This window comes from Mangifera indica, chromosome 6 (genome assembly GCF_011075055.1).
Source record: "Mangifera indica cultivar Alphonso chromosome 6, CATAS_Mindica_2.1, whole genome shotgun sequence".
NCBI classification, from domain to species: Eukaryota; Viridiplantae; Streptophyta; class Magnoliopsida; order Sapindales; family Anacardiaceae; genus Mangifera; species Mangifera indica.
In genome coordinates, this window is record NC_058142.1 from 17,138,252 (window position 1) to 17,150,516 (window position 12,265).

General features: G+C 30.1%; 1 protein-coding gene across 1 annotated transcript; it reads left to right on the forward strand.

Annotated features, from left to right (window-relative positions):
* The first annotated feature begins 5,751 nt into the window (after positions 1-5,751).
* Positions 5,752-7,613, forward strand: LOC123219497 (protein PHLOEM PROTEIN 2-LIKE A1-like). The gene is made up of 2 exons (XM_044641487.1): positions 5,752-5,936; positions 6,805-7,613. Exons 1-2 carry the CDS (start codon positions 5,781-5,783, stop codon positions 7,285-7,287), a joined length of 639 nt encoding a protein of 212 aa, XP_044497422.1. The 5' UTR covers positions 5,752-5,780; the 3' UTR covers positions 7,288-7,613.
* Positions 7,614-12,265: the final 4,652 nt, after the last annotated feature.

Genomic DNA, 12,265 nt, shown 5'->3' on the forward strand with positions numbered 1-12,265 from the left:
AAAATTTTGATTTATTTTAAATCATTGTATAACAATAATTTTTAAAATTATTGAAAGATATATTAAAATTTTAAAATTTTCAAAACCTTCTTATAATTCATTAACATCTTTGACATTTTTAAAAATTATATTTTATCCCAAAATGCGTTGTTTTAAAAATAAAAAAGAATAAAAACATTTACGTAAAATACCCTTTTAATCTTTTCACTTAATAAAATTAACTAATAATATAGATAGCGAACGAGAATTTAACTTTTTTAGACTTAATTAAAACGTGTAAACCATAGATGGGCAATAATCTTTTGGCCACGAAAATTAGAGCTCCTTGAATTACGCCTATTAATTAAAAGCAAGTTACCTACTACAAGTGCAACTCCTTCCCCAAGTATCACTAAGCCAATCCCTAAATGCTAGAACTCTAGTGTTGCTACAAGAACGAACTTCTAGACTAGATAATCCAAACTGGATCATACCATAAATTTTAAATTTCACTTGGTTTGGTTTGAAACCTAAATAGTTTGATTTGGTTTGAAAATTTTTTTCAAAATATTTTTTTTAAGTTTAATTTGAAAAAATCATCAAATTGTATCAAATTAGACCATATACACCTCTAACCTCACATGTCTAACATCAATGCAAAAACAATCTTCCTTTAGGCCAATTATTATTTGTATAGTTTTAGATATAAGTTATGTAATTTTTTCCGTTATATTTTCAAACACAGAAAATTCATAGTAGATGTTACTTAAACGGCATATTATTTCAATTTATATTAAAATATAGAATAAAAATTACAAAACAAAAAAAATATAAATACAAAATAAAATAATAATATGAGTTCATTCAGTGATCAAATTTGACTCAGATTCATATAAGTCAAATATGAAAATAACTTATTTGCATGATACAACTGAAAAATCCTCAAATATTGACTCAAAAAAATAATTATTAATGACCCAAAAATAAAATAAAATAAAACAACTTAATTGGGTTGTTTAAATTAAAGAGACATGGCCCAATATAAATATATCAAAAGGAATATGGGCTAATGCCCAACAAAATATTAAACTAAACCCAATTTCAATTGGCCCAGGCTCAACATTTTCTTAGTTACACCCAATCTAGATTGACCCACCTCCATCCAATAGTGGGGTTTGTTTTAATTAAAATGGAGTATCCATAGGATGTATTATTAAATTTAATTTAGAATTATTTTTTTATATGAAGTTACATTATTTAAAATTTTAATTAGATATTTAAAATTAAATGTACATAATTTTATTAATTTTTTAACTATTAATATAAATCATAATAAAAAAGAAAATGAATAGACAAATATGTCTACTCCAACAAATCGAACTTAAAAAAAAAAAGTAAGAAAAATAGACAAGATTCCTTTCTTCTCTTTTTATAATCATACAAACAAATACGGTATGGTACTGAGAATAGAGGAAGCCATTAATTAGATTCTTCAAACAATTTGCTTCTTGGTGCATGTTACACAACCATACATATAAACACAATAAGATTTACTTGTAATTAATTAAATTCAAGAATCTAAAGCAAAATTACATTTTAAATTTCTTATTCTACTTGTAATCTTATATCTCTGTAAAATTGTGAAAAAAAATTAAATTATTCATAATGCATGACTTCACACGCATGGGTGAATATGTGCATGTGTACATGCATACACATGTTTGCATTTGTGTGTGCATGTATGCATGTGTATACACGTATGTGTATGTGTATGTATATGCATATGTTTGCATGAATGTGTGTGTGTGTGCATGCACGGTGAACATACCATATATCTATATATATATATATACAATTATAAATATAATGGTACAATGATACTAACTAAATCTAATCATTTCTGTCAATTCCCTTCACCATATGGTGATCATCAAGATAAAGGGGTTTTATGTTTGACAACAATGAATAGAATATATATATATGTATGTATGTATGTATGTATGTATATGTATGTATGTATGTATGTATATATGTATATGTATGTATGTATAACATACATACATATACATATATACATACATACATACATCTAATCATTTCTGTCACCATGAATAATCCTCAAATACATACATATGTATGTATAACATACATACATACATACATACATATACATATATACATATACATACATACATATACATATATACATATACATACATATATATATATATATATATATATATACACATACATATATATATATACACATACATATATATATATACATATACATATATACATATACATACATACATATACATATATACATATACATACATATATATATATATATATATATATATATATATATACACATACATATATATATATACACATACATATATATATATATATATATATATATATATATATATATATATGCATTTTTTAATCTGTTTATGCATAAAATACTGGTTAAAACTTCAAAATTTTATGTAATGGATATGATAATCACCAATAGTATTAATCAAAGACAAATATTTCCAGGGATAGTTCTTAATAAAAATTAGCCATAATTCATATAATTGAAGGTCATATAAAAGGAAGACAGTAATTTCCATTATTTCTTTTTTTGGCTTGAACCACAACTTAATCATCTTCTTCTCCCACCGCTAGACTTTTTTAGCATCAGTAATGAAGAAGACACCTCAATAATGCTAACATGCCCTTTTAGATTCCTCTTAAGCTCCTCCAACTTTGCTCTCAGTTTCTTGAGCTCATTATAGCTAAGATTATTGATGTTCAAAAACGTTTCTGCTGCTCTACTTTCTTTGAGAGCCTTGTCGAGTATCTTCCCTCATTTCTCCGCTATGTGAAGTTGCCTAAGCAACTCATTGAGTTCCTTGTTAAGTTTATCAACTCTCGTATATTGTTTGGATCAACCTAAATGGTGTAATCCTCATGTAAAAAGTGTCAAATAACTTCATCAACGCTAGAATCTCCAAATGAGAAAAATTTTCCAATCAGAGAGAACAATGATGGAACTTGCACAACCCATAGAGTAGCAAGTTCATTGGCCTTCTTCCTGTTTTGACACTTTGAGAAGGTGACTTGCCTTGTGTTACTATCCTTCACCATCTTTATATCAATCTTTCTACAACCCATGATGCTAATTTTGATTGCTTTTTCAGGCGAAAAATTTGCAAAATAAAGGGCTTAATTTATGAATTGGACACATTCCTCAATGTTTCTAATATTGGGTTTCATTCCATATTTATTTTCATATATGAAAATTTTTTTTGCTAATATGGAAAGAATTCTAAAATCTTTCTTTATTAGCCTAACTCTACCATATTCAATCTTTAGGGCTTTTTCTTGGCATACATTATTTAATTCTGATAAACAATTTCAGATTTCATAAAGTAATTTAATTAATTTTCAACTAATCTTTTTTTAAGTTTTTACCATATACATGGCAGTTTTCATGCAACTCTTGCTATGGGATCTGTTGAACAATTTCAACTGAGGGTCTTCAAAACTAGTTAAATAAACAAGTTTGACAATATTTCAAACCAAACTGAATTTTCAGTTAAGAGAAAAATCATAAATCAAAATTAAACCAATTTAAAGATTAATCAATTTTAAGTTGAATAAAAAATATTAATTAACTAAACTGATCTTTCGGTTAACTAGTTTTGGATTGAATTTTGAAGGACCATCAAACTTTCTTTTTCAATTTTTTTGAAAATAGGTTCATTGCTATATTAATTACTTTAATGTTCATTTTTTTTTTAAACTGAGTTAGTTTTGTTAATTAGCTTTAAAAATTAACAAACTGGTAGCTCAACCATAAATCAATTTAATTTCAGAATTAAATTGGGGTTTTATCATGATCTAAACCAAATTTAACATTAGTTTCTGTTCGAACCGGCTGGTCCCATTTGAATTTTAAAAAAGTGGTTTGAACCTCAAGGTTCTAAACAATCTTGTGGAACTAACAAAGTCAAAATAATATTACACTTACAAAGTTTGTAAACAAATTTTTATAAACAATCAAAGTAGGGGTGAGCAAATAACCCGTATGGAACCGAAATTGTCAGATACCTGACCATTGCTTCTAGTTTCTATCAGGAACCAAAAAAGAAAAAGATAAGTTCTAGGTAGTCAAATAGAGGAATCGGCAGGTTTCGGGTCTAGTACCAGCTCCTTGTTCTATGGAACTGAAACTGATTTGAATATTGAAAAAAAGTACCCAACCCAGTTCTGGGTCTACCCCTCGGATTTTTAAAGAAATTTTCCTCCGACTTCCCTCTAATTTTAAAGAAAACTTCTGTTGCTTTATGCCAGAGAGGATGAAGAATGAATTGAAATAAATTTCCTCCAACTTTCTATCTGATTTTTTAAGAAAAACTCTTTTGCTTCATACCAGAGAGGAAGAACGATCAACTTGAATAAAGATTTTTCTGTTTTTTTTTTTTTTTTGATAAAAGAAAGAGATTCAAATGATAAATCTCGTACTCAAAAATGTCTGGTTAGAATTCACACATCAGTAACCATTCTCAACAGAAGTTGATGATATTACAACAATGGTCTTTATGATAGTGAAGAACAGCTTAAGAATCAAAATGACAGAAACAAATGCGAATGCAGAAGAAGATGCACAGGACAGCTAGGAAAGGGGCTATCTTGCTTTCAATGTGTTTTTATTTTGTCCATTAAATAAGACATAAAAGATAAACCAAAGTATAAATTGGATCAGAATGAAAATAGAAAAATAAAATAAAATAAAGTTACGTTTTTAAGAGAGCTTTCAAAGAAGTATTGGATAAAGCAATTCCTTCTCAGATTCTCTTATCTTCTTTGCACCTGCACTCAAAAGAACTGTCAGGAATAGCCATGTATTGCACCGCCATACAATACGCTTGATCCGGTTCAAAAACACAACACACAAAATTAAAGTTATGATCCATATTAGCCACGACCCTCCATTCAATGAATAGGTTCCGGGTAGGAACCAGAATCTACCAGGAACCTACAAGGTCAGTTCCAGGTAGAAACTGACCTTATAGGTTCCAAATTTCGATTTCTAATTTTATAAATCGACTGGCCCTGATTCCAATTCTGAAATTTTTTGCAGGATACTCGACCCTCCTCACCACGAAAGCAAAGTGATGTATTACAGTGAAAGTAAAATTTCTTAAAATTCAAGTTCAACCAACCAAAACATTCAAGTTTGAACTAGCTTAGATTGTTTTTCAGCAGGTTTTAGTTTTAGTTTGTTAATCTCGAAATAACTCTTTTTGATTTAAGTTGATCTTGAATTGAATCTTGTTTGAGTTCAATCTGGATCAAATGGGAGTTAATTAGGATAGAGAAGCTGTTTTTGAGATTGATAAATATAATGCAAGAGTAAAAGTAGATTCAGTAATCAACCCCAAGTAAGCCGGCAACCTATATCACTAAGCAAACAGATCATGTCAGTCAATTACAGAACCCGGAAGATGCAGAAACAGAGCAATGTAGATTGGATATTTAATTCTTTACGCAATATAACAATAATGTAATCGCCATGATATACAGAATATATGTTCTTCAGGGGTGGCAAAAGGCTGAGAATCCGATAATTTTATCCTTTTCAAAAGGCGATTCAAGGTGCACAAATACCCAGCTGACATGTTCGCATCAAGGAATCTGTGAGCTTTTTTATGCCTTATCACCGAATAATTCTTTGTCCTATAAAGATGTAGAAGTTGTTGTACATTGATCATCAAGATTAACAGGAGTGAAAGAGTGATCAGAAGATGGCGCACGAGGTTACTCAAACAAGAGTGAAGCTCCCAATACACAACTATGAATCCATTCTTGAAGAAGCTGTTTCACATATTGACAGTTCCTCCTCCATAGACAAGCTATATGATCAACTTTACTCTGGAATTTTCTTAAACCAAATGAAAAAGGTAAGTAATATCTTATAAATACAGATATCTTCATTTTAAATTCTCATATCAGAATTAGGAGTTGATCTAATTTGAACTGGCTCTATTTGAACAATTCGATCTTGAGCTGGAGTGCCAGCTCAGAATCTCAACTTGACATTATCTCGATTATTCATCAGGTGAACTATTCATTCACTCAGTGACACTGTTCACCTATCCAAAGACACCATTTATCCCGTCGACTATCTTCCAAATAATTATACTATACACTAACTCAAATAAACTCAAACTAGAATTGAGTATTGTAAATTCAAAATTTCGCTCAAATCGTATGTATCCCTATTTCAAAATATCTGAATCTTTTAAAGTCTAAACCAAATCTACAAACTTGTTAAGAATTCAAAATATTTACAATTGTAAGTGTATTCATCAGTGAAAAAGGACTATCCCAATGATAGATGCTTCACTCTTATGATCATCATTAAGTCGGCAGAAAGCTAGCTTAAGGGATGAGGTAAGTCATGGTTTAACACTCTTTACAACTAACCATCCGAAAAAGCAATTAACTACTAGTTGGATCTCTCTTGGAGATGTTGCAACCCAACTCCAATACTAGAGTTCGATGTTATTAGACCTTTTCTACCTCAAAAACTAGATAAGGGGTGAGACTTTCTTTGACGATTTGCATACTAATGCCTAGCCTCTTTTCCAACGTAAGTATACAAAACTACATCATTTCACGGTTAAAAAGACCAGCTCTATTTCATGTGGAAGTGCTTTATTTCGACCTCATATATGTATTAGAAGAAAGCTAGTCGAGAAAATACATTCTTTCCTGTAGTGAACTATATTACACGCATCTCCATGGTAACTGTTATTAATTTTGCAGAAGTTCTGGGTTGACAAGTTGTCCCATAAGAATTGCTTCATGTTGTTTGCACGGGAGCTCTCATACCCTAAAGGAACTTGGTTTCTTCACTCTATGACACACGACTCTCTTCCTCGAGTCGACGTGGCTGAACTGCAAGACTCACAGAGTTTTGAAGTGAAAGGGAAATTCAACACAATGAACCTCACTCCAGCCAGTCTTTACCAGGTTTCATTTACCCTCATGATGAAGGACGAAGCTGAAAATGGATGGGAAGAGCCAGTGAACCTGAAACTCTTCCTGCCAAATGAAACATCAGAAGTTCGGAAAGAATATTTGAATAAAAAGGTGAAAAATCAATGGGTAGAGATCCTTGTTGGGACGTTTACAACTACATATATGGATTCTGGGGACATTGAATTCTCTATGTATGATTTCGGTAAGCGTGTAAAAAAAGGACTTGTCATACTTGGAGCTGTCATTAAGCCATTTTCATTCCGCTAGAACTAAGCTGGAGGATAATAAACAATTTGACCTTTGCAAAATTGTGTTATGTTTCATAATGATTCCAGTCACAAATAGTAATTTCAGTATTGATCACCAGCGGGGTACCAATCCAATTATCAATAATGATGTATCACCAAATATTGTATATGAACTTCTTGTCATCTCACTCAAACAACATGTATGCCCTTGGGCAAATAAGCTCCATTGAAAATAGAGCTGGTAGTTTTCCACAGGTTCAGGTTTCTCTATCTTGTTACTCTTTATTACATTTATGCCCTTGTGCAACCAAGGTCCATTAAAAATAAAGCTAGCAGTTTTCCACAGCTTCAGGTTTCTGTCTTTTTGCTCTTATTATCCTTGTTCTTTTTTCTCTGCAGCTTCTCTATCTTACAGTTTAAGCAACTGATGACTGTTTGTGAAGAAGATGCTGGCTTCTTTGCCAATTAGTTGGCTGGCACAGAGCCCTTCCCCTTCTTGTGTTGCGTTTTTCTCACAGCCAGCAACTATGTAATATACAGATTTTAATGATTTACAGCTAAAGGTGACAAGGGGTTGGCCAAGCCACCTCTTTTAGCCCACCCATGGGTGACATGGTCTGTTATTGTAGCAAGTTGTGTCAAAGCTTAAAAACCAAACTTGCGAGCTGACCCATTTTTATAGTAGGCAAAAATATATAAAAAAAAAAGGAATTATTAATTATTTATTAATAATGTTGTAGGAATTCAGATAATTAATATGGGAAACACAAATCTATTTATTAATGTTATGGTAAATAAAAAAATTAACATTGAATGTATATGAGAAGTCCAAATGTATTAATTATTTATTATTAATATTATTTAAAAAATGATTAATAATAAATTAATGTGGAATTTAAACTTATTAATTATTTGTTATAAATGTTATAAGGATTGTTTTATTCTCAATTCAAAATCATCCAATCACATAATGACACATATAAATGTGTATATATTTGTGTACCCAAAGTGGGTACACATAGTTTTATTGTAATAGAAGCTATCTAAACACATTAATTATTTATTATTAATATCATTAAAATTATTAATATTAATGAATTAATACAAGAACACAAACATATTAATTATTTATTATTAATATTATGGTAGGATTAATAATAAATTAACAGGGGAATCCAAAAGGTTTAACCTAAAAAAATTAAAATATCGAAAAAGAAAATATAAAAATATATAATTCACTAAGTTGGTTTGTCAAAAGTTAGTGGGTTAAATCGTTAATAGCTATGACACAACATGGCCCAAGAACTGTTGGGCCAAATCATGGGTAAGCCCAGCCGGTTAGACCCATACTGTAGCAATCCTAGGCACGGCTTGCCCGCCAGCACAATGGACCGCTTTGGCGCTAGCATGCCCGTTGACACCTCTATTTATAACCATGCTCGTTTCATGTTGTTGCTGCTAATATCTACAACTGATCACAGATCATCCCATCAAATTCTTCTCTAGAAGGCAATCGCATACAATCAAATTTAAGATTAAGGCAAGATTATTATTTTACCTTGCAACAATGTGTCTTGACCGAATCTAGGTTATTTTGTTTCTAAATTAATATGATTTGTTTAATTTCATAATCTTATGCCCCATTTATAATGGTTATTGAGCTCAAGCTTGAATTGGTTCAACTGTATAAGTTAGCTTGTTTTTAGACTAGGTGCGTGGTAATGATTTCTTCATTCCTATTCCATCCATTTTTGTTGCTTGTTCTCTCCATTTAACAAACTTTGCATTAGAGGGTTTCACAAACGTGATAAAGGCTTAAACTCAGGATTTCCACTTAGAAGTTCTAAAGCTCCACCACTATGTTCTTGCAACCATCAGTTGAGAATATTCACTTCTCGAGATGAGTTTCTTTGCAGTTGCCTTTACTTCTCATTTTCCACTACATCTATACATCCAATATAATTTATAAATTTGCATGCATCCATAATTATACCATCAGTGCTCTATGTTGGAAGATCTTCATTGGTATGTTTTACATAAGGGTAGATTTGATCCGAATTGGTTCAGACTGAATTTATAATTCAATTTGAACAAATTAATTTTAAGTTTGAGCTTTTGTTTGTTTCGAGATAGATTAATTTGTTTATTCATCCAATAATACTATTTATCTCAATAGTAGCATTTTTCACCATTTCAATGATACTATTCAATGTTCACCCTTTTGGTAGCCTTTTGTTGATATTATACATCAACACGTATTGGGCAATATGTATGCTTCAATTTGAGCTTTAGTTGACCTCAAACTTAGCTCTTATCGTGTCTTCCCATAATTTTATGTTTATCTATGGGGAAGTTTCTCTCTTTCTCTCTTCCTATATATTTATAAGTTTACCATCGCAAATAGAATAGTTAGTTAAAGTGTGAAATCTAGACGTTAAAGTAAGGGAATCTAAATTCGACTTCACACTTTTGTATATTTATTTGAGTGTACATATTTACGTTTTTTAATATGTTCTTATTAAAGTAAGTCCGAATGACAAATTGTTGGGTTAATCTCCTCAAAGTTTACAATTTGGTAGTTGAATTTTGCCCCAAAGGGATAATCAGAATTTACTAAGCATGGTTTCACATTACTCAAAAAATAAAAAATTATATGGAAATGGAACCATTAATATATAAAACCGTGTGGATGAAATTGAAACTCCCACTTTAACCCAGTAATAAAGAAAAATCATAAATGGCATCACAACTTGAAATGTCAGTGTACCATATAGTAAGATGTTTAATTTTTGCCACAATTATCTCCATCAAAGTGGTCCAAATTCAAAGTGATCATCGGTTGTTTCACTGGCCTATGGTTCGACTGATTCAATTTATTATCAAATTATAATATATATTTTAAATAATATCAATTATTTAACACATGTTATAAACATATCAGGATTTCACTAAATGTCAAAGAAGGGAAAAAAACAAAAAAGGTCAAGCCAAATGCAATGCAAATCACGTTGGACAAGTTCATGAATCAATAAAAGGAATTTCAGGATATGAAAACGACACTCATGAGATGTAATTTAACTAATGACAGGATGTAATAGAAATAAAGAATGACAGGATAGATTCCAAAGGAAGACGCCCTTGGAGACATTTGATCAAACCGAAAGTTGGAATGATACACTCAAGGGATCAGATATGCCATGACTAGGGCTGGATTCGAGTTGAGCTGAGCTCAAGTTCATCGAGCTCATGAAAGCTAAGCTTGAACTCGGCTCAAATTTGGTTTGTCTCATTTTTCGTTATTAAAACGACATTGTTTTAATACATATTGGTCAAAACGACGTTGTTTTGTATCAAAAATTTTAACTGAAAAATTTGACAAGTAGCTTGAACTCGAGCTCGATCTCAATCGAGCTAACTCGTTTGAGCCAAGTTCTAGCTCGAGCTCGAACGGACTCGGTTTGAGTCTAACCCTAGCCATTACCAAAACCACATGGTTGTATTGAAATGGTACACGAATTTGAAGTATAACAATTTGTAGTAAAAAATGGATAGAATAGCATCAAAAGATAATAAGACTTGGCCAAATTTAGTTTTGTCAATTTTGATAGATTTATCTAGTTTATCAGTTTTGATTAAATTTGACTAAGTCTTATCCGAACTAGTTTTTAATGAAAACCAGACCAATCATGAGTCGATTCCTAGTTAAACCATCCAATCTGATTTGATTTTGAAAATATTGATTAAAAGATAATTTAATTTAAGTAGCTATTGAATTTCAAAAATTATTAAATGCTTTTATATTTTTTTAAAAGAAATAATTACAAAAAAAAACAAATCTTCCAAAAATCTTAAAAAAATGGGTTTTAAACAGATTTTAGAAAAACATTAGATTGTTTTGAAATTTTCCAATCTTTCGAGAAGTGTGTGGAATCATCTTCTTTTTTTTTTTTTTTTTTTTTTGTCCTTTCGCTTTTGTGTTTGCACTAGTGAATCTTCAATGCCGTGAACCTTTTATAAATCGTGCTTCATGTCTAAATTTGGATGTATTATATACAAGAAGACTTAGTGTTTGAGATAGAGATAGAATCGGTTGGCTAAAGTTTAATTAAAAAATTATAATTAAAATTCGTAATTTATATATTTATCAATTAAATAATATTATATGTATCTATTTTAGATACACAATGATATATATACTTATATATATTATCACATAATTAGATATTAATTTATCTTTCATTCAAATTTATACAGATATATGATGATATATATAAATATATATAAATTTATATGTCTAAAATAGATACACATAATTTTATTATTATCCATTCATTTTATATTCAAAATAAAATAAAATTTTAAATAAATAAATACTAAATTTTAAACTTTTAATAATTTATTAATATTATATTCAAATTAAGTTACAAACTCTCAAATTCACCAAGTCAAACAAGAACGTGCTCAACCTGACAAATCAAAGAAAGAGGGTTGAGTGGGTTTCTTTCTTCTATCTATAGCGATGGTAGAAGATAATGACAGCTGAGTTAACCGACAATTAAAGGCACTTTGTTTCATCAGAGGGAAATTGGTGAAATCACTATTACCCACCCAAGGTTTGATATAACAACAAATTTTCGTCCATTAAATTTTAAAAAATTAAAAATCATTCAATTCCAATAGTAAATTTTGGGGAAATTAATTAAAATCGGCAATCAATTTATCGCGTAAACCTTTTTCGGCAAGAATTCTTACATTTTACCTTTTTCGGCAAGAATTCTTACATTTTACCTTTTTAAGCAAATCATATTTTTTATTCCAAAAATACCCCTCACCTAATTTTTCAGTGTTTACCATAGCTTTTCGCCGATTAATCTTTTACGTTTTAGACAATACACAGCTTAAATTTTTCTGTAATGAATAAGATTTACAAATGAAAATAAAATTAATGATGTTTTATGAAAGGGTGACGCTGAAGGGGTGTGGGAACACAAATGAGT